At 36.2% G+C, this 27469-nt stretch overlaps 2 protein-coding genes across 4 annotated transcripts in view; one reads left to right on the top strand and one right to left on the bottom strand.

Moving 5' to 3' along the window:
• Positions 1-10667, bottom strand: part of LOC107689373 (ubiquitin-like-conjugating enzyme ATG10) — a 29441-nt gene extending 18774 nt beyond the window's left edge. Inside the window, exons 1-4 of one of the 3 annotated variants that reach the window (XM_016487348.1) lie at positions 10389-10593; positions 5929-6022; positions 3284-3406; positions 1874-1990 (exon numbers count right to left, since the gene is read on the bottom strand). In XM_016487348.1, coding sequence (XP_016342834.1) covers positions 1874-1990; positions 3284-3406; positions 5929-5931 — 243 coding nt within the window. In that variant the 5' untranslated portion in view covers positions 5932-6022; positions 10389-10593. The other 2 variants (XM_016487336.1, XM_016487344.1) reach the window with 2 other exon arrangements.
• The window catches only part of ssbp2b (single stranded DNA binding protein 2b), an 80048-nt gene continuing 62440 nt past the window's right edge, over positions 9862-27469 (top strand). Inside the window, exon 1 of the mRNA XM_016487357.1 lies at positions 9862-9983. Coding sequence (XP_016342843.1) covers positions 9928-9983 — 56 coding nt within the window. The 5' untranslated portion in view covers positions 9862-9927. The remainder of the gene's footprint in view (positions 9984-27469) is intronic.

Below are 27469 nucleotides of genomic sequence, written 5' to 3'. Positions count from 1 at the left end.
AGCACTCAAAACAGGATGCCACAAAAAAGAAAAAAGCAGTCCTGGCTTCTCTAATCTTCCACAGATCTTTTTGGATTTTTTTTCTTCCTTTCCTCAACAATGGGGGGAAAAAAGAGGCTTTCTTGTAGCCTGCAAGCTGCTGCTTGCTGGCGAACAGTCTTTACCAAGGTCAAGTTTTCTAAATGTTCTTTTATGCAGGGCATGTCAGGTGACGTGCGCCGTGGCACGACTGCACGCAAGAGTGAACAAAGGAGATGCTGATGTTGAGTTGGCATCACTGCAGACAATACTGGCCTTTTGGTCTATTAGTAATTCATCTGCAATTGATAAATTGCACAAAAATATGCTCACATTTCAACTCAAAAGCAAAACGATGAAAAAATAAGGCATTTGCATAACGAGTTACATAAACACAAAGCCTATTTTTTTCACATTAGGATTTTTTGCTTGAGATTTAGGCACATTTTAAGCTGTTTTTTTCTACTTGAAATATACAACAAATACTGCCTTGATGAATTAACGTTACAATTTATATAATATACTACTGTACACTATTTATTTTTGCGTTACAATAATATTTTTTGCTTGAGATTTATGCACATTTTCCCTTCTAAATTTTCATTACCATAATGAATTGGGACATTTCACTGTCAAGTAATTTTTTTTTGTATTTAAAATATACAACTGATACTACCATAATGAATAAATAATTCATAAATTATATATATTTTGTATTTTTTGCATTACAACAATTACAATTTTTTTTTTTTTTGCTTGAGATTTAAGCACATTTTCCTTTCTAAATTCTCATTATTATAATAAACTGGGACATTTTACAGTAAAATTGTTTTGTTGCACAGAAAATATACAACAGACACTTCCAAGATTAATATAATATAATATAATATAATATAATCTTGTATAGACCAAGATCAAGAGAGTTGGCTAGTTTTGCAGATGAGATACGTAGGTATACATATATATATATATAAACTAGAGTAAATACAGTACATAGATAAAGATATGTAGTTAATATCCTTAAATATTGTAATGGACTAGCCTTAACCACAGAATACCAGATGGATTGCAATATAATCAGTTACTTAATAAAAACAAAAATTGCTTTCTCCAATAGCACTGAAATATGGCATAATCTCCTTCATGAAAGGAGAAGGTGTCGAGACTTCCCTAGTCTGTGTGAGCTGAATGTAAATATGCAAGAAGTTGAGTCATATGCAATCAGCCGGAAGGGCTTACTAATGAAATGGGCTGAGAGTGGAGGTAAAGAAAAATCAGCCACAAGGCACAACCCCCATTTTGGAGGAGATCATTTAAACCGGTATACGAATCAAAATATTTTGCTGATACTACCTTCAAAGATTGTTTTAAAAAAAAATCAAGCGTACATACTCTTTAAAGTTTAAATATGTGTCACACCACCATTTTTTCCCCAAATGGAGAATGCATATAGTGTGCAGACAAAGCTAAACGATTGAGTGTGCAACACCCTGATGGACAAAAGAGCATAAACATCTCAATAGTCACATAAAATCGTATGCCAACATTAGCTAGTTTTTCCAAAACTAAACCCAGCACGGTTATAAAGTGCGGGATTTAGTTAAAGTGTTTCCTTCAGGTAATTGATCCAGTATGTGGGGAAACACTTAGGTCAATCTTCATTTTTGGTGGCCCATTTAGTTAGGGTTTATAAATGGACTGGCTCATTCTACCTGGTTCAGAGACAATATGCTTTTATGACCAAAATGGGTAAAATGAAGTGCTGTGGGATGACTTGATCGTCAAAGGTTAATACTTAGTGCTCAAATCACTAACCATAAGTATGAGTAAATAGTAAAAGTGATACTCGTCTTACCTGGATATCATCTGTCGCCATGTTTTCATCCTGCATGGAACACTCATGTTGTTTGTGCAAAACGCTTGGCTTTACAGGGATGAGAACAGTCTTCTTCATGAAGCCTTCATCAGTGCCCTAGAACAAAGTACAAAACCTGTCAAGAATATGTCATTCACATTTTACCTATAAAACAATAAAAAAAGCTATTTTTAAAAATTATATAGGCCTACATTATATTTTGGTTATAGAAATAGTTCACACAAAAATGCAAATTTGCAGAAAATGTATTCACCCTCAGGTCATCCAATATGTAGACAAGTTTGTTTCAATTTGGTGAAATATATTATTACATCACACTTGCTCACCAATGGATCCTCTGCAGTGATTGGGTGGAGCCAAACAGCTGATAAAAACATCACAATAATCCACAAGTAATCCACACCACCCCAGTCCATCAATTAATGTCTTGGGAAATGGAAAGCTGCATGTTTGTAAGAAACAAATCCACCACTAACATGTTTTTAACTTCAAACCATTGCTTCCGGACTAAAATATGAGCCTTCTATCCATAATATTGCTTTCTCCAGTAAAAAAGTCATCTCATCTGAATCAGGAGAGAAATATACACAGCTCAAGCACTGATTATAGGAGAAATCAGTTCAGAATAGTTCTAAACAAATATGTCAGTAGATTTTGATGATAAAAGAGGATGGACTTTTTCACTGGAGGAAGTGTTATTATCTATTATTATGGGCTCACATTTTGGCCAGAAGCGACAGTTTAAAGTTAAAACACCTTCATGGTGGATTTGTTTCTTATAAGCACTCAGCTTTTAACTTTACAAGACATCAATTGATGGACTGGAGTGGTGTGGATGTCTTGTGGATTATTGTGATGTTTTTATCAGCTGTTTGGACTCTCATTCTGACGGTACCCATTCACTGCAGAGGATCCATTGGTGAGCAAGTGATGTACTGCTAAATTTCTCCAAATCTGTTCTGATGAAGAAACAAACTCATCTACATCTTGGATGACCTGAGGGTGAGTAAATTTTCAGCATTTTTTTATTTTATTTTTGGATGAACTACTCATTTAAACAAAGTCTTTTTTATGTTCCTCAGAGTTAACTTTGGACACAAGCATCTGGTAATTGTAAGTTGTATTACAATATTACAGTTGTATTACAGTTATTTTAAACATTACAGCAGTGAGAACCTAAAAAGTAGTGAGAACATTGGGAGAGAATATCATCGTCATTAATGTCAAAACGCCAAATAAGTTAAAAATAGGCTTAATTTTCTTCATCTTCAAAAGAAAAAAAATTTCTTGACATGTTTTGTGAGATTCACACTTTTTTCTTTCATTCTGATCCTCTAAGGAGAACAAGTAGGCCCAGACTTTGTGGAGTTACTCAAAAATTCACTTCACCTTGATCTGCTCCCAGCTCCAGCCATCCTGGATGGTCTCAGAGTGTTGGAGAAAGCGCTGACAGCAAAGCCGGAAGGTCCTTTCATCCAGGTAACACGACGCAGGGTTTCTCTCACCTGCCATCTGAGGGTAAGATTAAGCACATTTCAATAGCTAATAACTGAAGATCACTTCAACTTCATGCTCCAAAACAAACACTCAACAAAGTCAACTTGAAACACCATTCTCAACCATTTTGCTTTGTAATGTGATTTCCAGGTAAGAATATGGGATAAGACAACATGCAATTTTTTCCAACAGGAGTTGATTGGACCAGGAAGGCATGGTTATTGGAATAACATGGACATTAATCGTGCACAGTTGCACCAGAAATCTGTGTTAAGAAAGCAAACTTGGAAAATTCTATTGTTGACTTTAAATTCTCTTAATAAATCCACATGCAGATTTGGAATCGTCGAAACACAAATTCCATCACAACTTTAGGTCGCTGGATCGCAGCAGCGTCTCTGGCTTCAATTACTCAAGAGGAAACGGTTGATTCGCTAAGTGGCCCTTTCCTGCTCGTGCCTCTTTCACCTGCTTTGCATGAACAAGCAGAAATGAGAAACATCAAACAAACCCATTTATTCACATCTTCACTGATCAGCCGGTTTAGTGAGCATCTACAACTCCAAACTAAATGGATGCAACATGGCTTGATTAATTACAGCGTATGACGCAATAGACAAAATGTGCTCCACTTGAACGGATTAGCAGTGTCTGTGTGTCTAGCTGTAGTCCAATTCTGACATGTTGGGGAAGGACAATTCTTTAAATGATGGTTAGTACATACTATGAATCGTAATTCAGATGGGATAAGCCACATTTGAAGCCATTCTCGATAAACTCACAATTATGAACTCAAGATTTTTTTCAGAACTTTTTCACTTGCCAGAAAGATTGTGTATTCCAATTATTATGATGAATAAACAGAATTAATATTATGGACTAAATGATTGGAGAAGTCCTGCAAAATGACCAGAAAGAAGCCTGTCATTTTCACTGAAGGGTCCATTTATGGCATTTCGATTAAACATTATGAGGTCGAAATAATAGTAAAAAAAAAATATATATATATATTTTTTTTATTTAAACATATGGTTGAATTGTCTACAATATAATCTGTAACATGCATTTTAGAACATAGATTAAGAAAATTCATGCTGACTATAATTTAAGGTTTTAGTAAATATTACGAACTGTGAAGAACCATTATTGTGCATCCAATGTTATTTTCAAGAGACAATAAAGAATAAAAGAATAAATATTATTTTTATGGTTGTTGTCAGTTTGTTATAGTTCAACATGGTGAATATAGCATGTGCAGGAATGTATTTATATTACACACCTTCATATTTAAAGAGATAGTTCACCCAAAACTTTCTATGGATGTTAATGGCTATCATCAACTGTTTGGTTACCAACATTCGTCAAAATATCTTTTTTGGGCTGAATAGAAGAAAGAAACTTGCACAGGATGAGTAAATGATGGCAGAATTTTCATTTTTGAATGAACTATCCCTTTAAAGAAGGCATTTCATTAAATTCAGAACAATTTTAGGGTACACGATGTGCTAAAAATGAAAAAGTTTTTTTCTTTGTTTTTCGTGTACAGACAAACATGTTGTCAAAATAGTGCATGTCAGGCCAGTAGTTCGCGGTCATTTTGGAAAGTAACACTACGCAAACATGTATGCGCATGATGTCACCGTTATCACAAATGTGCGTTTTTGCAGTTTATATAGAGATGAACAATATTATTATCAAAAAGCTCCACTTTGAAACCACTTTGTTTTCAAAAGTTTGCGTTTTCAGACCCCCAAAATGGTGTTTGTCTTGTAAATTAACAGCCAAAACGCACAACATTTTTTAGTTGAAAATGGTGTAGCGTAAACGCCCCCTCAGAAAAAGCACTGTATTCACACAGGTTTTCACATAGACGCACCAGCTGCCATTGGTCAAAAAACAGATAGTCCCGCCCCAAACTCAACACCATTGGCTGAGTCAATGTTGGACTGGTCAGGATACTCAAACAAAACAATGAAAAGCCTACTTGAAGCCACTAATGATAGTATTTCCACTATTTAACCTATGAATGATCTACTTATAAACATGCTTTTTAGTAAGCATAATGCAGATGTCTCTGTTTATTAAATTTGTAAAGGAAGTGTTTTAACATCTAAAAATAACACAAATCACATTAAACTTCCAAATATAATTATTTCATTGTATTGACCTCTCAGCTATGACGACAGCCTCCTGAGACTTTATAGCCTGAAGGATCACGAGTCAGTTTAACATGTTTTCAGGGAACACCCTTTACTGATATTGACGTTACATAAGAGCGTTATATGGCGTCTTAACATAAAGGACGAAACAACAGTTTGAGCATCAGCTCACATGGCGCTTCAACCGTGCAGCACTCGAGAGCACATATTTATAAAGTCAGCAGCAACGTTGCTGTGGTAACTGCATTGCACGTTTTTTGACTTTGTTGTAATTTCTAAAACGCCGACTGTCTGACATGTTACATTGCTGCTGCATGACTCGGAGCTGTCATAAAGAACATCCACACCAGCGCAAACTGCTCTATCGCTCTGTCTTACCATGATCTCACTCGGCTACTTCCGGGATCCTGAGCGCGGAGGGGGAGAACGGAACAGCCAACGTTATTCAGCACAGGCGGTTTCAAGCCGCCCACTTTGGGAAAAAAAGCACAGCGCAGACATTAGAGGACAGAGAGCAGTTAAAACATTCGCCAAAATAATATACACAACCGAAAAGAGAAAAGATGAGCGGCCACAACGACGCACTTTCTACCAAACTAAAGATGTGACGCATTTTTAGTAGCCATTGCATTTTTAAATGCTCATTTATTGCCTCATCTAATGATGCAGTGAATCTACATTTCAATCCATAGTGTATTTATAAAGACTTTTTAGTAGTAAGACCTAAGACGGCAGAGAATTAAACAAGGACCATTAAAGGTCTTCCAGAGTCCTTATTAGCTTAAAATATAACAGGTTGAATATTAGTAGCTAACAGTATATTAAAAACAAAAAGTATGGTCTAGGACTTAAGAGGGGGCTACTTGTATTATTTCCAATATTTTACAGATTTTTTTTGTCATCTGAAAGATATGTAGGATATAATTTTATAGAATTTTATACATTAAAACAATTAATTTAAAACTTGCATATAGGGAATGATCTAACCAACCAACTAGTCGAGAAAATAGTAACATGACCAGAATATATAAAATAGTTGAAAATAGTGAAAAGTAATAGTAGATTTTACTTCCATTATTTTAATGTATTTCAGAGTGAAACATGGGAAAAAATGCATGAAGAGAACTGATTGGGTGGTGAAAGTGTTACCAGGACCCAATGTAGTTTGCTTAAACAATGGTTGACCTGCATACTAGCATACTACTGTTTCTGCCATATGTTAGTATGATAGTATGTTATTCTGAAATCAGCCAATAGCTGAGTAGCTATTTAGCTATTGGTTAACATTAACTATTAGGATGGCTGTGTTTGAAATGGCATACTTGCTTACTGCCCAGTACACAGTGCATACTGCCTACTATTTTTTTTAAAGAATAGTGTGTGAAACAGTATACAATAAGCAATAAATGTTTCAGAGTAGTATGCTTAAGTGCTGTCACATGACAAACACTGAACATTAATTCAGCACAGCTGTCAAGGTTGTTACCTTAGAAACAAATGAGCTAACTGTTCTTTTTACAAAGGCTTGTTAATAAGGCTTCATACTAGTAAACAATGCTATATTGCCCAATTGAACTCATTTCATAATTGATTAACTTTACATATTGGACAGAACTAAATCAACACTGAGCTGTCTTTATTGATATTTTTGGTAGTTACACCAAGTGGCGATATATTAAAAAGCGATATATAGGGGTTATGCGCAACAGACTTCCGTATTCTGTTAACCAGACACATTGTCAGTAAGTTCACCAATGAAAATAAAGCCCTAGGAGAACTGTTGTGCGTCTCAGATCAACACACAGTGGTGTTTCATTAATAAATCCACGTTTTAAATTAATTGAGTGAATCAATGATTCAGTGAACCATTCATAAAGGCAGTCAGGATGTGTTCGAAATGGCATACTTGCTTACTGCTTACTGCCCATTACACAGTGCATACTGCCTATTTTTTTTTAAAGAATAGTGTGTGAAACAGTATACAATAAGCAATAAATGTTTCAGAGTAGTATGCTTAAGTGCTGTCACATGACAAACACTGAACATTAATTCAGCACAGCTGTCAAGGTTGTTACCTTAGAAACAAATGAGCTAACTGTTCTTTTTACAAAGGCTTGTTAATAAGGCTTCATACTAGTAAACAATGCTATATTGCCCAATTGAACTCATTTCATAATTGATTAACTTTACATATTGGACAGAACTAAATCAACACTGAGCTGTCTTTATTGATATTTTTGGTAGTTACACTAAGTGGCGATATATTAAAAAGCGATATATTCTAGTTACACTAAGTGCAAATAATGATCAATTCTGTTTACACTAAAATAGCAGCATTTTCTTTAGCAACAGGAGTGTAAATAGTAGTTAGGTGGCAGATATTTATACCTCAATACTGTAGTACATTATAAAACAGTATGCAATAACATATTGAGTGTAAATTATCATATACTGTATATATAAATTGTATTAGATGAATGCCACTTTATTGGGACAAAAACCTACCTAAAGCATACACAACACTGTATTATTGAGGCGTATTTTCAAATATTTACTTAATTTTTATTGAAATGAAATTTCTTTCTTTCTGATCTGGTATGTGATGGGAAAAGGAGAAGCATGAGTTTGACAAAAGCCAGGATCAAACTCGGGTCGACTGCGTCAAAAGCAAACTGCTCACGTTTTACTTCGGAAAAGCAAGTGTCTTTTGCAGTGCTGTTAATCACAGCCAGGCATTGGTGGGCGGAATTAATGTAAATAGTATATACCTACAAATACAAGTGTTACATTTATAATTACTATTCCCCACCTCCAGTTCACTCAAGCGTTTGAAGATGAAACGTCACATGGAGCGTGTTGCGTTCTGGGAAACAGTATCCCATGCAGCGTCTTCAGATGCATACATCAAATTTCAGCCAATGTAGCAGGTAATCCGGGCATTCCATGCATACAGAAAATTCACATACTATTCACAGTATACACACAGCATACTGCAATATAGTATGGTAGTATGCCATTCCGAACAGCTTCTGTACTGATTTCAGTGTACTTGAGTTATATTTAGCAGATTCTGGCGAATATAGTAGGTCATCCGGGGATTACATGCATACAGAAAATGTGCATACTATGCACAGCATACATACTGGATACTGCAGAAATAGTAAGAGTAGTATGATAGTATGGCATTTCGAACACAGCACATGTGTGGCCTACCTGACACAGGTGGGAAAGCCATTTTAGAAGTAGTGTGCTATGTTTTGATCAGTTTATGAAGACAAACATTTTATTATGTTTGCAATATCATGCAATCTACGCATCATCCATAATATGATGAAGACAGTGCATTAGGATATAAATAGGTAAGTAAATAGTCCATTTTGATTCAGTGTTTACTGTCACATTTACTGTGTTTACATGCACAAAAATATTCTGATATGCATGGTCCGATTATGTCAGCTTTGTTTAAACGCAGCCAGATTGCAAAAAGGACATTAAGCCAATATTCCAGTTCCTAAACATCAGAATATACAATTTGATTCAAAATGTTGTGTCATTTAAATCCTTTATTTGAAATGTCAACCAAACATTTATATTGTTTTAAAGTATTTAGCCGGAATTTGGTTGATTTGGTTAAAGTAGTTAAGGCTCTACTTTAGTTTAACATTGTGTAAAATCCATTTGTCTGGAAATATAAAAGTAATCAATTATTATTTGCATTAAAAGCATGTTTTTCAGAAAATAACATAATATAAAAATAATCACAGAAGTAAAGATTTGACTTTGGATTGAACCACACAGTCATTTATCCATTTAGGTATGTTTCTCTGTCTAAACTGCTGCAGTGCCATTTATCAACTTTATAGAAGATAAAACAAATTCGATGCAAAACCATTAGTTATCTCTGTACTTCATGCAGAGATATGTAATTCTGCACGACCCCAAAAAAATCTAACTTCAATCACCAGTACAAGCAGAAACTGAAGAATCCGCTCCACATTTGCAATTTCACTTTAAATTTGGCCAGTGACAGTAGAGGGTGTGATTGCTTGTGAGGGGAACAGCCAGTTGTTTAAAATCCCTCTCAGTACGGTTTCAAATTCCCCTCAGTGCCGGGTAAGACGGTGTGTGTGTGTGTGTGTGTGTGTGTGTGTTCGTGTTCCACAGACAGAGCGCTGGAGATAAGAAAGGGGTTGTGTTTCTGTTGGGGCGGGGCCGAGTAACTGTCACTCACGCGAGTTACCTAACAAAATGGGCGTTCCTCCTCGGCGCTCGGTCCAATGAGAGCCATCGCTCCTGTAGTCACCATGGTGACGGGGTTGTGTCCGGGGAGGCTGTGATGGGTTGACAGGTGCGTGACAATCGGAGCTCTCTGTAAGCATGTACGCCAAAGGCAAGAGTAACAACGTACCGTCCGACAGCCAAGCGAGGGAAAAGTAAGTTTTATTTAAGAGGGGGGAAATCTCTATAATGAAGACAGCGCGCGGCCAGACTTTTAACAAGCGGCGGATACGCTCTGTTCCTCGGATGCTGTGTTGTCTCTGACAGCGCTTGTAGTTCATGCAAGAAAGTTGTTGTCAGTTACGCACTGGTAGAATTTCTGGCGTCTAATTAACGCGACATTACTCCGCATAAGTTAAGAGATAAGAAGACTAAACTTTATATGTGAACTGTCGATAAAAAGAGTACATTTCTGCATCAGTAATTATTTATTTATGCATGCGAAGTTGCCGTATAGATAATTTCAAGGATTTCTACATCTCAATTTTGTATTGGAATAAGGTGAGTACACAAGTTTGTTTGTCTTTAAAATAAAAGTGTATGGGAAATACGGTACGTACCCGTTTACAAGTTTAAAAGACAATTTCGGCCAGCCAGGTGAGCTGCATTTCGGGCCATCCGTTGTTAACGGAACGAACGCTGTTGCTGTGTTCCGTGCGCTCGCGGGAGAGTATGATTGGCGTGAAAAGTTCCAGTTCGCGCGAGCGACTGAAGTATAACTCGCGAAAGAGTATGATTGACGTTTCAGCATGAAAAGTTCCGAGTATGACTGACCTGCGGGCGATGGAAATTTTCGCGCGGGGAACGTCAATCATACACGCTTCCGCGCGTCAATCATACTCTCTCGCGCGCCGTGAGCTGAGACTTCTTGTTTGGCTGCGCGCGAATCTCGGTCAAGATGGTGATGGCACGACGAGAAGTCCGTCGACCTGAGGAGATGCATTTTTCTCTATTTTATATCATTCTACATTATTTTATGTTTGTTTGGTAATGTCTTCTTAGTGAAAGAACGCACTAAATAGGGAAAAATAGAGTTGAAATGATATCCAGTACACTTACAACGGTTTTTTGGAGGGGAAATCTTTATTTAGGAGCTTCCAAAAGAACGTTGTAATGAATTTATTGTGGATTTAGTGATATGTTGGAAGTATTTCTTACTTAAAGTGTGTTTGGCCATTAATGTGGAGATTTTAGACTTTAGAGTATCCTAGAATGATGTCTAGCACACCTTCAACCTTTCTGAGAGGAATGTTTGGTAGGAGCCTCCAAAAGGACTTTTGTATTTTAAAATATGTTGTATTAGTGTATTTATCTTGTCAATTGTGGGGATTTTGGAGTATCATCACTGCTAAGAAGATGATGTTATGGACATGGGGAGCTTATTTGACAAGTGTCAGCCAATCAGAAAGTGTCACCTCACCCATTGATTTCCTGTGGTCAAAAACTGCATTATTATTCTCATATCTGCCTTTGTTGTCAGTCTGAACGCACACAGTTTTGTCTTCCTGCAGTGAGGTCTTGTCTTGAAGTAATTAGCAATTATTGCAGTTTCATTCAGGCCAATGTCTTATGGGACATGTGTGGACTTGTGGTTTCGATGAAAACTCTCCAGCATTAGATTTGAGCTTGAGAAAGCAGTTTTGCTGGTTATGAGATTTTCTTACAGCTTCTCGCTCCTTCTAAATGAATTTTTCTGCTCTTTGTGGTTCTTAACTTGTGTTGGGAATGCTTCAGGATTTAAAAAATAATCACCATTGTGCAACTTTTTGTTAATTTCCAATGTTTTCTTTCAAATTTTGGGGTTTTGCAACTTTTATTTAAAGGGACAGTGTAGAATAGAGAGAAAATTATAGTAAGAGAAGGAAGGAATGGGAAAGTGACGCATGGACTCAAACCCACGTCTCTCATATGAGCATGACAGAGCACATGCGCTAACAGCCGCACCATGGCTCCTATAATGACATTCGTTTTAGCCAGTCTTGACTAAAACTTAGAGGATCTTGATCTAAAATCCAAGCGTAAAACTTGAATATACAGGGCTGCCACAGCCATAGAAATCCTAGAATCAGGATGATTTCCAGGCCTAGAAAGCTTGCGAATATTAACAAAATCTTGAGACATCTTGTAATCTTTTGTTAGAAATATATATTTATTTAGTTATGCTCAGATTTAAAATATTTAATTGCCCAGAAATTGTTATTTGTGCTTAAAATCACATCAGTTATTGGTCAAAAAATGTGGGAACTCTATATGATCATTGTGAATGAACACAATAGCATGTCTGTGTTCTTTTTTTTATGAATGTTCCGTCATTTTATGCATTGGTTAAAAGTGTGGGAATGAAAAGATGAAATCCTTATGGAAGTTTGACTCGTACTGTATGTGATTTTTAATTGCATATTCAGTGTGAATGAAAAGCTTTACCTGTATCCCAAGGATTAAACCGATATTTAGTAGACAGACTGTATTTATTAGTTAATTGTTTTCAGAGATCTCACAAGCTGGTTAAATCATCTGATAGAATGTCTTTTTGGAAAGCAAATCTCAGCATCAGAAGGATAAAAGTGTGATGTCGTTAAGTGACAAAAGAAGCTTTTGACATAATGTTTTATTTGATAGGAAGTGCAGAATCAGTCAGTTCTGTTTTAACACTTAAGCTGTTTGAATTTGACAACCGCTAGACTATGGTGTTGTAGCACCGGCAGGTTTAAAGAGGTGACTGCTTTGAGAAGATCACAGTACCTTTTATCTCTTTTCTTGAAAGAAAAGTGGACAAGTGGTTAACTGTCAAGGAGGATGGTTTGTGTGATATGAGAAAGGGAAAAAAATGAAAAACTCAAAGCTGATGTCCCAACGGCTTGAAAAGTGTGCAAAGCACAGAATGAATCTGTTCCATTGTTGATGGAAGTTAGGCTTCGTTTTTAGTTTGGTAATTACCATAAACATACATACATAACCTTGCCAATGAACACATTTAGTCCTGAAATATACCACATGGATGTTGCGTTTTCATTTATGCAGTAGGCACTATAGTGAGCATTAGCGCAAATTGTCGTCCTTTATGATTGGTTTTCTGTTCCATGTCAGGTACTATGATGGCAAATCAACAGTTGGAAGATAATACTGCTGGGCAAGTTAAAGTTAGTTAAACAATGACTTAAATGAGTCATGTTTATAGCTAACTACCTGAATCCAGTCTAATGGCACAGACAGTACATTTTCTATTGTCTAATATTATGCAGATTTACTCACAATTCAATTCCATGAAATTAGATGAAAATAGATCAAATTAGATTTTTTTATTTTACTCAAAAAAATCTGCAAAACAGAATTGAAAACTGATTACCTGTTGACGAAGTTGTTTGCATATTTTAGAATTGATAATCTCAAAATGGCCACATATTGGCACATTAATTAGACTAGCGAATATTTTTGGTCTATGACTGCTATTGAGGTTTGTTATGGCCACAAATGCAAAAACGAGTGTTTAATTTGTACTAGTGGTCAAACGACATATTGGCCAATCAGTCAGCCAATATCTGCCATTTTTTAATTATAAGCATCAACCGATGAGTTATTCTGTTTGGCCAATGTGTCGGGAGCAGGACTTTTATTTTGACAGCACCTAACGGCATGGAGCTCCTTTTCATCTTCATTAGATGATTCATTTACTGACTCTGTTTAACAGTTTTTCTTTACAGTACAACTTTAAAATTACAATGCTAATATTTATGGCTGTCTCATTCATTTTAAGATTTTAGGCCTAAACATTGTTTTTTGTTTTTGTTTTTTATGTGACTTTTTAGTTTCTCTTTTTAGGCCACCAAAGAGAGGTTTTGTAAGCACTTCTTACATTTAAGATGAAAGTGGTTCATGCGTATTGCATTCCCAAATGTATGCTATAAACGACTAAAATTTGGAAAACATAGAGAGATAAGTTTGTGTGGAGCCATATTTACTGCGAACCGAGGTGTTCTGAGACACTGAAAACACCAGATAATGAGCTGCTTGTGTGTAAAAGGACATAGTGCTGCACTTTACTCTGAAACACGCAGGGCATGTGTTTGCTCAATTAAAGGGGTCATATGATGCTGCTAAAAAGAACATTATTTTGTGTATTTGGGTAATGAAATGTGTTTATGTGGTTAAAAAAACACATTATTTTCCACATACTGTACATTATTGTTTCTCCTCTATGCCCCGCCTTTCTGAAACGCGTCGATTTTTACAAAGCTCATCGGTCTGAAAACCGAGGTGTGCTGTGATTGGCCAGCTATCCAGTGCGTTATGATTGGCCAAATACCAAAAGCGTGTGACGGAAATGTTACGCCCCTTACCATACTGTGATGATGCCCTGTCAGGCCGGAGCGATGATTCAAAAATATGAAAACCCATTATAAACGAGGCATTCGTTGCATCCAGTGGGGACATAATTATGGATTATAATGACGTATACTGTCTTTTTACGCGTTGAGTTGCATCGCGCCGCGTAAACATAAAACCATGTCTGCATTTGTGATCAGAGAAATGACAAACAACAAGCCCTACTCTACACTGGCCAAAAAACTCGCTTTAAATATATAAAATATATATCGTCCTCTTTTGGAAGGCCAAACAAAGTAGTTTCGCTTTCACAACGAATCACACAGTGCCTTCATGACATGGCGGCGGCCGCAACAAAAATACTACAGCTAGAATAAAAGTTACGCCTTCTTTCTTTGCGTGAACATTTGGGCGGCGTTATGCAAATCTTCCCACATAGTGATGTAGATATGTGGGGGCGTGTTAGAATGAGCTGTTTTAGGTAGGCGTGGCTGACTCTTAACTTTTATAAAGAATATCTCTTTGGGTTTGAGACTTTAGTCTTTGCAACTTTACAGATCTTCTTTATGCACCAAGAGCTTGTAACACTCCAAAGAGAAAGGAAAAATTTAAATCGCATCATATGACCCCTTTAAAGCACATCCTTTGCAATTTCACAATTGTCCTAAGCCATATTTAGGTTTTATTTTGATTCATTGTGCAGCCAGATATATACCATCTAACTCAAATGTTACGTGCAGGATTTGTCTTTGCAGTCTTTCAATCTGTAAGCTTCTGGAAACATCCAGGTGTGTTTCAGAATGCAGTTTGTGGTTCCACAGTTTGTCTGCCTGCTGTGGGTATATAGCCTGGTATGTTAGTGTTTGTGTATCTGTCTTTGGTTTTGCGTCTCTCTCTCTCTCTCTCTCCTCTGCTGATTCTCAGGAGAGCAGACCTCTCTAATATCTCCACGCATTAATATGCAAACAGTGTGGTCCACGCAGCGGCACAAGGTTAAGCATGCGTGACGAGAGGAGAGAGAAAGCACCTCAGATACTGTTGGGGAACTTTGTTTTCTCCTCCCTGTCTCTGCGTGTTTGGGAGTGTTCATTATGGGAGAATATTGCATGGTGGAGGTACTAGGCTGTGACATGTTATCTTTTCATCATGGAGACAGGCTATTGAACTGACCTGCTGTCACAGAAGTGTGCAAAGGAGTGTTTTTTTGCGTAGGTTCAGCCCGAGTGTCCTTTGTGCCTAGGGATGTGCACGACTACTTCTACTTTCTTGAACGTCCAATCAGTTTTAATAATCCCCTGTAAAATTAGGCTGGTTTTGGGTTCGCCAAACTTAAAGCTTTTAGCTTTATACACTACTGGATGTATGGCTGAATTTTTGTGTATAATTATAATAGCTGTAAATTTGAAAGCTATTTTTACAGATTTTCTTTGAAAAGAAAACCTAATTTGATGGGAAAAAATATATTTATATATTTATAAATTTAGAGTAATAGATCATTCTTAAATGTTTTACCATAAAGTCATTTTAAAATTGTTATAATATTTAAAATAAACATTAAATAATGCATCTAAATATAATATAATTAAAATTAGAAAATGCACATGTAAAATTATGAATTTATTTTAAATTATGTTGGAAATGTTCGCAAGGCAAGTAAAATTTTAACGCAGCATGCAGTATTGAAATGCAACCAGTATAGTTCGATTCACAAACAGATGACTCTTATGAGCCAGTTCTTTTTTTAATGAATCACAAAAAAATACTACATCACCTGTTTAGTCTGATTTACAAACAAATAACTCTTCTGAGCCAGTAGTTAAATCAATCAAAAGCATACTGCGGAACAATTATTTAGTCTGATTCATGAACAAATGACTCTTAAATGAACTGGTTCTTTTTTGTGAAGCTTAGGGTGTGTTTACACCTGTCTTGTTTGGTTCGATTGAATCAAACTCAAGTTCGTTTCACCCTTGGTGCGGATCTTATGGGCAGGTGTGAATACAGCAATCGCACTCAGGTGCTGACCAAACAACCATACTAAGCTGAAGAGGTGTTCTTGGTCCGGTTCCAAACAAACTCTTGTACGGTGGAATGGATGAACCAATGAATAGATGACCTTAGCATAAGTGTGGTTTTGTTTACAATTTCTGGTTCACTTGCAAAAAGGGCAGTGTGAAAGCAAACCAAACAAAAATAAATCAACATTGTATTTGGTCCGGACCAAAGCAAGTGAACTAGCGGACTTTCCTGGTGTGAATACACCCTAAAACATCTGCTGACACCAGTTTAGTCTGATTCATTAACAAATGACTCTTCTGAGCCAGTTTTTAAATGAATCAAAAACATACTGTGGAACCATTTTGTAGTTTGATTCATGAAAGAATCACTCTTATGAAGTGGTTCTTTTCAGGGAAACTAAACCATATGGTACAAACAGTGTAGTCCGATTCACAAACAGATGACTCTTATGAGCCAGTTCTTTTTAATGAATCACATAAAATACTGTAATAAATGAACTTTTCCACGACATTCTAATTTATTGAGATGCACCTGTATAGTCTGATTTACAAACAAATAACTCTTATGAGCCAGTAGTTGTTTAATCAATCAAAAATATACTACAGAACTATTATGTAGTCTGATTCATGAACAAATGACTCATATGAACTGGTTCAATTTTGTGAAGCTAAAACCATCTGCTGTCACTAGTTTAGTCTGATTCATTAACAAATGACTCTTGTGAGCTGGTCCTTTTAATGAATCTTTAAAACGCTCTCAAGTGTGTCTGTTAAATAAATAGCAGTTGGATCATATCAAATTCAGAGCCTGTGAATTGGAATTTAATTGATTCAGAAAATATGTGTAGATACCCATACCCTAATTGCCAAGCTGTCATTTTGTTTCTTGAAAATTGATACAGTCATGTTTTGCCCCATGAGCCTCTCAATTGTTCTGCAAAAAATCTGACCACGAGTTTGAAAGTTGTCCGTGGTTGACCTCTGCTCGTGCTGTACTATGTGAAAGGTCATTTCTCTGCTGTAGTACAAGACTTTTCCTTATCATCAAATGTAATGGCATTGTCAGTCTTACTTCCCTAAATGTTAAAGCTCAAAGCGTATCTCATTTGGTCAAGTTTGGACTGCCTTTCTGCACTATTTAAAACAGGATGCCTAAAACTTCTGCTCTTCCTGTCTTATTTTAACAAACAAAATCATTAGGACGTTTCCTTTTATCTCATCAAGAAGAGTTATTGTTTTGACCTCTTCTCATACAGGCATGATTAAGGAAACCACCTCTTGGTTTTTGAACCAAACTTGATGGTTTTCCTAGCCCATTCATCGTAGGAAAAGATCAATGGTTTTAAGTCATTTTGTCTGTGTTGTCCATCTGATCAACTTCCTGTTATGTTTATGAACTGTAACTTTCAGAATAAGCCAGATGGCAAGTCCTGAGCATGTAGTTCTTCATCAAAGAGACACATGAGGGGTCACGGGACATCACATAGTATGTTGTCTATAGGCACAGTTATGTTTTGCCTTTTTTAGCAAAAGTTTTATCGATTTATGGCTGTCTTGGAGTTTACTGTAATAATAACACCTGTAAAATCAAGAAAATCTTGATGTTAAAAAAAAAATTATGTACAGTACCGTTCAGAAGTTTGGGGTTGGTAAGACTTTTAAAAGAAGAGTCTTATGTTCACCAAGGAAAGGATGCATTTATTTGATCAAAAATACAGTAAAAAATTATTTTGTGAAATATTATTACAATAACTGTTTTTTGTTGATTGTTTTAAAATGTAAATTATTTCTGTGATGCAAAGCTGACTTTTCAGCATCATTACTTTAGTCTTCAGTGTAACATGATCCTTCAGAAATCATTCTGATTTGTTGATTTACTGATCAAAAACTTTATATTTATTTTTATATTTATTTTTTATATTTATTATATAAAAAAAGGATTTTTTACTGATCAAGAAACATTTGTTATTAAAAAATAAGGATTTTCTGAGTAGAAAGTTGAAAGGAAAAACATTTGTTAGAAGTCTTTTCTAACATTATAAATATCTTTATTGTCAGTGTGCAAAGTGCGTTCTTGCTAAATTTCTTTAAAAAAAATAAAATCATACTTTTTAACTGAAGTGTATGTATTTATAAATGTATATTTATATAATAGAATAATAACAACAATTTTAAACATGCATTATAAATATTTGTTTTAAAATAATTTTTATGTAATTAAAATAAATATTAGGTAAATTAAATAATGTAAAATATGAAATAAGTAAATGTTAAATTGAGTAAAAATCATACATTTTTTAAATGAGAAAATATAAATGTAAAATTATAATTATATAATTAATTTGAAAAATTGTGTTGGAAATGTTGGCAGGGCAAGTCAAATTTGAAAAAAAAAAAAAATCATTATTGTGCCAAACTTTTCTTTTGAGCCAGATTTAATCAGCTTCATTGTCAAATCGATTTGTTGCATCAGTCTTGATGTGAATGATCTTTCACTTGTTTTTTTAGTGCTTCACTTTATGAATGGATCTGCTATAGTTTTTAATTCAGTGCGCGCAAAAGTGCATACGTTAGGAACTTTATAAGCGAGCGGTTTGACTAGCCGTTCCAGCATCTCTCCAGGTTGCTAGATGTCAATTCATAATGAAGCACCACTTGAATTTAAAGAATGCCACTTTGAAGCAGCAGATACATATGCTCTCGCTTTCAAAAGCATCCTGTTGGTTGTGGTTGCGGCAGACACTTCCCTGGATCCTGCCTCGGGGGACATGCTGATGAAACTGTTTGTTTTTGCCTGTATGTCAGTGGCGTCCTCAGAACGTTCTGTCTCTTCTCTGCTCCTCTCTGCCCAGGCGAGAGGCCCTCTGAGATCCACGTCAGCAGGCTTTCAGGCAGTGATGGCCCCTTGCCCCGCTCCCTCGGGGAGGCTGGCAGAGTCTGGCTGCAGAAGATAATGGCAGACCAGGAATATTTTCAGGGAGGGCAGTTGCAAATTGGCATAAGCTTTGCCTCCTCTGCGCAGGTGTGACCCAGCCAAATTCTTCCAGACGTCTCACGCTCCCTAAACACAGCGCTGCTACAGTCCCTGAACTCCTAACACAGTCTCACAACTTATTTTGGCGCTGATGTGATTAACTTGTTTAATATTTTACCAAACAGGGACACTATTGCCAAGCAACGGCGATTTATTTCCTTATTTCCGTCTCCAGGGCACAATCTATTATCTGTTCATAACAAAGCTTGACGGGTGCTACCTGTAAACCGGGTTGCCTGGCTGGATCTGTTGCCCAAGAATGGATGCAAACTTGTGTACGATGTAAGTGGTCCATACATGATCGAGTCAGAGTGTGTTTTCGAACATAGCTTTTAAGTGAATGAAACATTCTTGTTGACTTCCATACACTGAATCATACTTGATGTGTTTGATGATTTTTGCAGTGTGTGAATGCTTTGAGCATTTCATTATTTGAACCTACTGAATGAATATGATTCAGAGCGGCACTGAATGAGCCATCTTGTTTGTGAATGAACCAAATTAATAAAACATCTTGTTTGACTCCACTCTTTTTGGAGTCTCATAGTAGATTTGGAGACACATTTTAGTAAAGGACTGAAACTTATTTCTGGTGTGAACTTCTGGTGTGAATTTATAAGGAATCAGTAGAGTTAGGACCGCACGATAAATCGAAATGAAATCGCAATCGCGATTAGGCAAAAGCTGCGATTGTCATGCACATCTTGTCAGTGAAGCACTAGTCTCGTGTAGCCAGACCTTCAGACTGACGGCTGAAGGTCTAGAATCCATGGCAGCTTTCATTGGCCAAGGCCCGCTCATGAGGCCGTTTGACCGACATGTCAAACAACCAATCACAGTTCGTTTCGTTCATCATCACGTTTCGGGGCGTGGAAATGTCACCACAATAACAGACCGGTGTGTAAAACTCTCAGACGTATTTTAAAGATTCTATGCCGCAAACTTTAAATATTTCACATACTATTGAAAATCCAGCGTTTAGTTGATCCTGATAAGCGCTCGTAGTCACAGTTGTAAACAGGACAGCTTTCTTCTTTCGTGAGGGGGTTTGGCGTCACTGCATCTTTGTTTCCAGGCGGAACGTTAAAGAACACAACACACACATCTACCGGAAATCCTGTATAATTCAACCAATCCGACGACGACTTCGAAACTCCTGAAGTGTTTCCACTTTTGTGTGCCATATGCATCAGACGTTTAGCCAACGGTCCATGGGCGTGACGTCTGAGGCTGAGACTAGTGAAGCACGGTTCTGTGATCAGTAGTAAATCTCCATCCGAAGGCCAGAGAGCACTCTCGCGCAGAAACTCCAAATACGCCCGCAGAGGAAATCCAGGAAATCCCTATAGTGGTAGCTGAATAAACAGAAGATTTAACTGCTTTCATTGATTCGACGTGACTAATAAACACACGACAACAACAATATATGGTTTATCTGAGTTTGTCTTATAATTTTCATTATAACAAAGTATATAATGCAATGCTAATCGACGTAGCCTTTATAACTGTTTATAAAATATGTTGCGTGCCTTATTCTTTGTAAAAGAAGCCACATCATCTCACAGAAGGATTTATTTCAAACATGAAGTGAGTTTGGAGTAAATACATGTAATAAATGTGGTATTTTCACGTGCTTTCAGATGGAGCAGCATTTACTACACAGAGCCGTAGTTCACTGAGAAGCTACGCAAACCGCTTTCATTACCGCATTATATATTTCATTACAAATGTGCAAAATGTCACTTGTTGCCAGTTGGTAATGATGTAACAAGAAAGTGTTATTTTAGTATCATTGATATACTATTAAAGTTTTTGTTAGTACTTTGAATTTTATTTTTATATTATTTTTATAGTTTGTCCTTTTGATGTTTTGTAATTTTTTTTAAATTAGTTTTATTAGGTTTTGTATAGGGCTGCACGATTAATCGCATGCGATATTTAAAATCGCATGCGATTAATCGTGCAGCCCCAGTTTTGTTGTTGTTTTATATGTCTGTTTGACCTATTAGCTAACTTTTGTACATTTTATTTAGTTTTAGCTATTTTAGTACTTTTTAAACAAAACAAAAACAAAAAAGAGAGAGAAATGTTGCCTTGGCACTGGCAGCTAGCTTAAAGAATTTTTTTATATTTTATTTTTATTTAGCTAACGTTTATTTTGTTTTAAGTAACAAATGTTTGAAGTAACCAAAATTACTCGGCCGAAAATAGCAAAAGCTCTTTCGATGTTCGGCCGAATAAGTGAAAAGACCGAATAAATTCAAATCTTCAAACCGAACTCACAGATCCAATATACTGATACACATGCATTTTTATTAACCGACTGTGTTATTTTGACATTATTTTGTGTGTATTTGACCGTTTAAGCACCATTAACAGTAAAAAACAACTAAATTCAGTACTTGTGAGCTGCTGGACAAGCGTCTCTGTGTGCGTGCTTTGGGTGTGAGCAAACAGTTCTCTTGAAAAGGGAAGATGCAGTAGCACTGAATCATGAAATGTTGAAATTACAGTTTCGCAAAGTTTTTAAAATTCTGATTTGATCTGATAATCTGTGTGGATTAATGCACTCATTCAACCTATATGCTTTAATGAATTAATGTTTGCAGGAATTTCCCGCATTATAAACAGATCCAGCTGGAATTAGTTAAATTATGTGCAATACCCACAATCCTGCACTGAAATTCAAGCCCTAAGGACACATTTTTGATTTGTACTTTTTGTGACAAAAACATGAGTGGTTGTTTTCATACAAAAGTGGTTGTCATCATGCCAGGGTGTTTTGGATGGTTGCTACAGCATTGCTATGTTGCTAAATTGCTAAATGTCCAATCACCAATATTGCACCAAATGGTCTGTTTTATGCACCATTGTTTGGACAAATAGTTAATTTCAATCTATTGGTTGAGCGCTGAGGCGTTGGGCATTTCAAACAGGGCAATGTGGAAGTGCCACAGTGTGTACACTCCACCTACGAATGCCTTACTTTAAGTCATCTCTATACATTAAGATACAGATAGTGTTTAAAGGGGTGGTTAATTGCGATTTCACTTTTTTAACGTTAGTGTGCAATGTTGCTATTTGAGCATAAACAATGTCTGCAAAGTTACAACACTGAAAGTTCAATGCAAAAGGAGATATCGTCTTTTAAAATTATGGTAGTTTAATGCCTAAAAACGGCTCGTAGGGACTACAAGAAGTTACTTCCTGGGTTTGTGACGTCACAAACCCTGATAAACCCCACCCCGGAAACATGTAACAAAGGGGGCGGGGCCATGCTGCGCTGCTTTGGAGAAGAGGAAGAGTTGTTGCCATGCCGTCAAAACTAGGGGTGCATGAAAAAATATATTCATATATGAATTGCGATTCTGTCTTCTAACGATTCTAATGGATTCACAAGTTTCAAAATCAGTGTTCTAAAGCAGCAGTTCTTAATCCTGTTCCTTGCGTCCCCCTGCTCTGCTCTGCATCTCTCTTTCTCTCTCTCTCTCTCTCTCATTCAGATCATCAACTCAGCTCTAACAATGAACTGTTCCAATTATACACTTTGTGTGTAGACAGACATATTTTTCACATAGCTATGAGAAGCGTTAAACATGGACACGCATACAGTTGCCATGCTGTATTAAAGTTTTAACCAGGATAAAACAGTATATAAAAAGCTAACATAAGCAGTAGCATTTACAAATAAGAGCGTATCTAAAAGTATGAGACAACAGAAAACAAAAACCATACCATTAAGTGCCGTGTGTTCTGCACGATCCTCCTCACTAATATTCTCTGGGTCTCAATCAGGCTCAAATTGATAAGCAATATTGACAACGCCATTGTTTACAATACAACCGAAGCGCATTCTGAGGTGAGGGGCATGACACGCATTAGACACGCACTAGAGACTGTTTAGCCAATCACGGCACACTGGGCCAGCTAACCAATCTGAGCCCATTGCGTATTTCTGAGGGAGGGGCTTCATAAAAACTGGAAATCATCAGCATGTTTATAGGAGAAGACAGAGCGGTGTAGAATAAAGGTAAATCATGTGAAAAATAAAGTGTTTTTTAAAAATAAAGCATTAACACGTTAGACTGCACCCTATAAACACAATCAAGCCTAGAAAAAAACAGTCAACCACCCCTTTAACATCAAAAATATTACCCACAGCACCTATAAAGAAGGATTCCTCATGAGAAATGTACATGATGTGTTTGTGGAAGATTGTCGCACACCTGCCTTCATCCTCGAGTGACCTGATGGAGAAACTCAGCCGTCTTTGTTTGGCTGCCGATCGTTTCAGAGCAGAGAGGTCACCGATGTTTTCCTCATTTCTCTCATTACTCCGTTCACCCAAACACTCCTTTCATCTCCTGTCCTAATCTGGACCTCCCCACCGTTATGAAACATTAATAGTCCTCTACACCCCACCTCCCACTCCCAACGCTCCGCTGAAGGAATGACCAATAGAAATCATGTTTCTCTCTGTTTGGTGTGTTTGTCTTGAGTTGCATCAGGAAGTGGCTAGGCATTGCTCATCAATATGCTATGTTGGATTGTTTGCCCACTTCCCAACTTTGGGAATACATTACAAGACCTTTTTCTTACTCAGTGATGTATATTTTTTTTCTCACACAATGGGAAGATTTTGTGACTCGTTCTTTTAAGGCTGAACAGTTTGGGCAAAACTTGGGTGTTCACACGTATACACTTTATAAGAATCGTTCAGTAACAATAAAGTGAACAGATTTTAAATTTCTTTCCATTTGAGTTTTCAGATTCCCACTAGTTTTGACTAATTCAATAATAATAATAATAATAATAATAATAATGTCTTGAGTTGCATCAGGAAGTGGCTAGGCATTGCTCATCAATATGCTATGTTGGATTGTTTGCCCACTTCCCAACTTTGGGAATACATTACAAGACCTTTTTCTTACTCAGTGATGTATATTTTTTTTCTCACACAATGGGAAGATTTTGTGACTCGTTCTTTTAAGGCTGAACAGTTTGGGCAAAACTTGGGTGTTCACACGTATACACTTTATAAGAATCTTTCAGTAACAATAAAGTGAACAGATTTTAAATTTCTTTCCATTTGAGTTTTCAGATTCCCACTAGTTTTGACTCATTCAATAATAATAATAATAATAATAACATTTATTATTATTCAATAAAAATGTGATATTGTAATAATACTGTTGTAGTATAAAATAAAGAGTATTTAATTCAAATTATTATATATTACAACTCTACAATGACAGTCCTACTATTTAAATCTTAATTTCTTCATTTTTCAAAAGTTACACTTTTATTCTTCTATCTTTTATTTTGGTGGTTTGTTGTCAAATAAATATAGGCTTTAGGTTTCAAAGTGAAGCAAGGCATTAATTACACATGTGTAGCTCATGATATGGTATTTCAGCATCCTGGAGCAGCATTTACTGTTATTTTATTTTCATATATTGTGCAGCCCTAAATAAATATATGATTTTTTCAATTTTTAAAAAAAGATATATTTTACATTTTTATTTTATATTTAATTTATATAATATATTATTATTGTTGTTGTTAGCCACAAAAAGAGAGAAAAAAATAAAACCGTGCTGCATAATTTTATAATGGTGGGCATAATTAATATTTTAATTAGTTTTTCAAATATCAGCATTGGCCGATAAGTTTTTCTGTTTGGCCGATGCGTTCGAGACTTTTATTTTGATGGCGCAGAGAACGGCAGCGCCTGCGCACACAGTGTTCACATTCTCCCTCTTGTTCGCTGTCGTAGTTAACAGTTCTGTCTAATAATCAGGTTAACGGTTAATCAAAGGAATTAATGTATACAAAAAAGTATTACAACGATTGCTTTTATATTATTAGTAATAGAAAGGCAAACATAATACTTTCTCATTTTCCGTCAGCATTCAGCAAATACGCATTTATATCATTTAAACGAATCTTTGAATGACTAGTGAACATTTAATTTAAAAAATCTTGCAAACTTAGTCAAATCCAGCTGTGAGATCTTGTGAAGTGTGCATTTATATCCTGCATGATCGTGTGTGCTCTGCGTGATGGTCGGTCTGTGCGAATTGAATGCTGACAGGAGGAGAGTTCAGCTTCACTGGAGACACGCGATCGACAAACTTTAAACTCATGGTTTCAAATTATGCTGCGCTTCATGCTTTTGCCCAATGTCATATTCATGTCATTTTCACCGTATGTAAAATGAGTGTTACCTTGGCTTTATTTGAAAAAATATGATTCCCAAATCCCAATGCACACAAATTTCCCAGATTACTGAGTGCCCTGTTGGTTACAGGGTTTACTTCCTTTTTCATTATATTGTTATTAAATATTTATTTATTTGTGAAAAATACTTTAAATTTACAATTAAATGTACTTTTATTTTACACATTTATTTTTTTATCCATTTTCAAATGATTTAAAATTTCTTAAATATTAATTAAAATAAATAAAATTATATCGGCTTTATATCAGCCATCGGCCTCCCTGCTTTCCAAGATCGGAAAAACCAATATCGGTCGACCACTAATTTGAATTAATTTAAATAATGATCAACTTGTTAAAGTTTAATTCCTTAAATTAGGTTTGTTCAAATCGCAATTTTTGTTCAATGTATACTAATGTATGCATACATAGTGTGTGTGTGTATACACACACACACACACACATAGGCCTATATATGTATAGATAGATAGATAGATAGATAGATATAGATATGTTGCTCATCCAATCAAATATTTGTAATAATATTTAAAAGATTTGTTAGGCCTGTATGTTTTATAAATAAAGAAAACAGGCCTGTGTATTTGATGATTAACATTCTGTGAGCTTCTCTGTTCAGTGTTTTGCAGGGAGACGATGAGTTTTGTATTGAGTTCATTCTGCAGCCCTGCTAGGGGGTATTTTCACTGCGCTTCTCCCCCCGTCATTCCCATCACCATGACTTTACCAAAGTTTCTAGACCTCTGGAGTATTAATTGCCCCCCACTTTTCCACCCACCCGACTCCTTTCATCTTCGCTGCTGTTTGCGTCAGTATCCGTAGTTATTATCCTCACCACATAGCCCTGCTCATGCTCCTTTGTTCCTCTGATATTCCTTCTCTCTTCATTAATTTCTCTACCTGCGATCGGTGACATTCCACATGCGGATAAGTCGACACACATCTCTTTGTGTAAGCATTAGAATTCGTTTGGTGGCATATTACCGACCAGACTCTGTGTGCACGAGGCTCTGGTAATGACAGAAAGGGCAAACTGCTCGTGAAGCTCATTTGCATTTGTACTAAAATGATGCGCTGTGGACTGTTGGGCTTCTGCATTCACTCACTGTCATTATTGCTGCCTTCATACTGAGATGTTGGGACATCAAAGTTTCTTGATGGTTTGGGAAGGATAAATTAGATGTGTGATAAATCAGCTTTTACTTGTCTTGTCTCTTAATCAGTATCTGACACTCAGGGTTAAGGGGGCGTTTGATGAACTGTTTGAAATCGAATGCAACGATCGATCACTACTAGTCAATACTGGCTGAATCACCTGATCAAAGAGCTGTTCTCTGGTTTAAAATTTTAAATTTAAATAAATAAATGTATGCATTTAGCAGACGCTTTTATCCAAAGCGACTTACAGTGCATTCAGGCTATACATTTTTTATCAGTATGCGTGTTCCCTGGGAATTGAACCCACGACCTTTGCGCTGCTAACACAATGCTCTACCACTGAGCCACAGGAACATTACATTACAGTTTTACATGCTGTATTGATTGTCCATTTGATTGTGAAGCATATTCAAATTAGATTATATGCATATTAGTATATATTGCACAAAAATGAGTGAGGTTTGCAAACCTAAATGAAAAAAAATTTAACTTTATTATATAATTTAATATATAAATATATTTATAAACGTATTGTTGCACATTAGGCCTCATATAATGATATTTGTTTTTGAACAGTGACAACAAAAGTTTTAATGTTCATTTGTAGATTTAAGACTACAAGTCCAAAGTCATTTGAAACTATTCAGCTGCATTTGCATTCTTTTTCCCAAATATCTGAATAGATTAAACTAGACTAGAATGTTTATAGAGCATTATCTGACGCAGCTGACACAGAACAGCATACGTTGTTTACGTCCAGCGGATATTCTCCAAAATGGCACTACAGGGTGATGCGGAGGAGACGAATTGTTGAATAAAGTCGTTTTTTTTTCTTTCTTTTGCGCACAAAAAGTATTCTCGTAGCTTCGTA

Source organism: Sinocyclocheilus anshuiensis, unplaced genomic scaffold, assembly GCF_001515605.1.
Source record: "Sinocyclocheilus anshuiensis isolate Anshui unplaced genomic scaffold, SAMN03320099.WGS_v1.1 scaffold393, whole genome shotgun sequence".
NCBI lineage: Eukaryota > Metazoa > Chordata > Actinopteri > Cypriniformes > Cyprinidae > Sinocyclocheilus > Sinocyclocheilus anshuiensis.
Note: the sequence above shows the minus strand (reverse complement) of the source record. Positions and strands in the feature narration are given on the sequence as shown.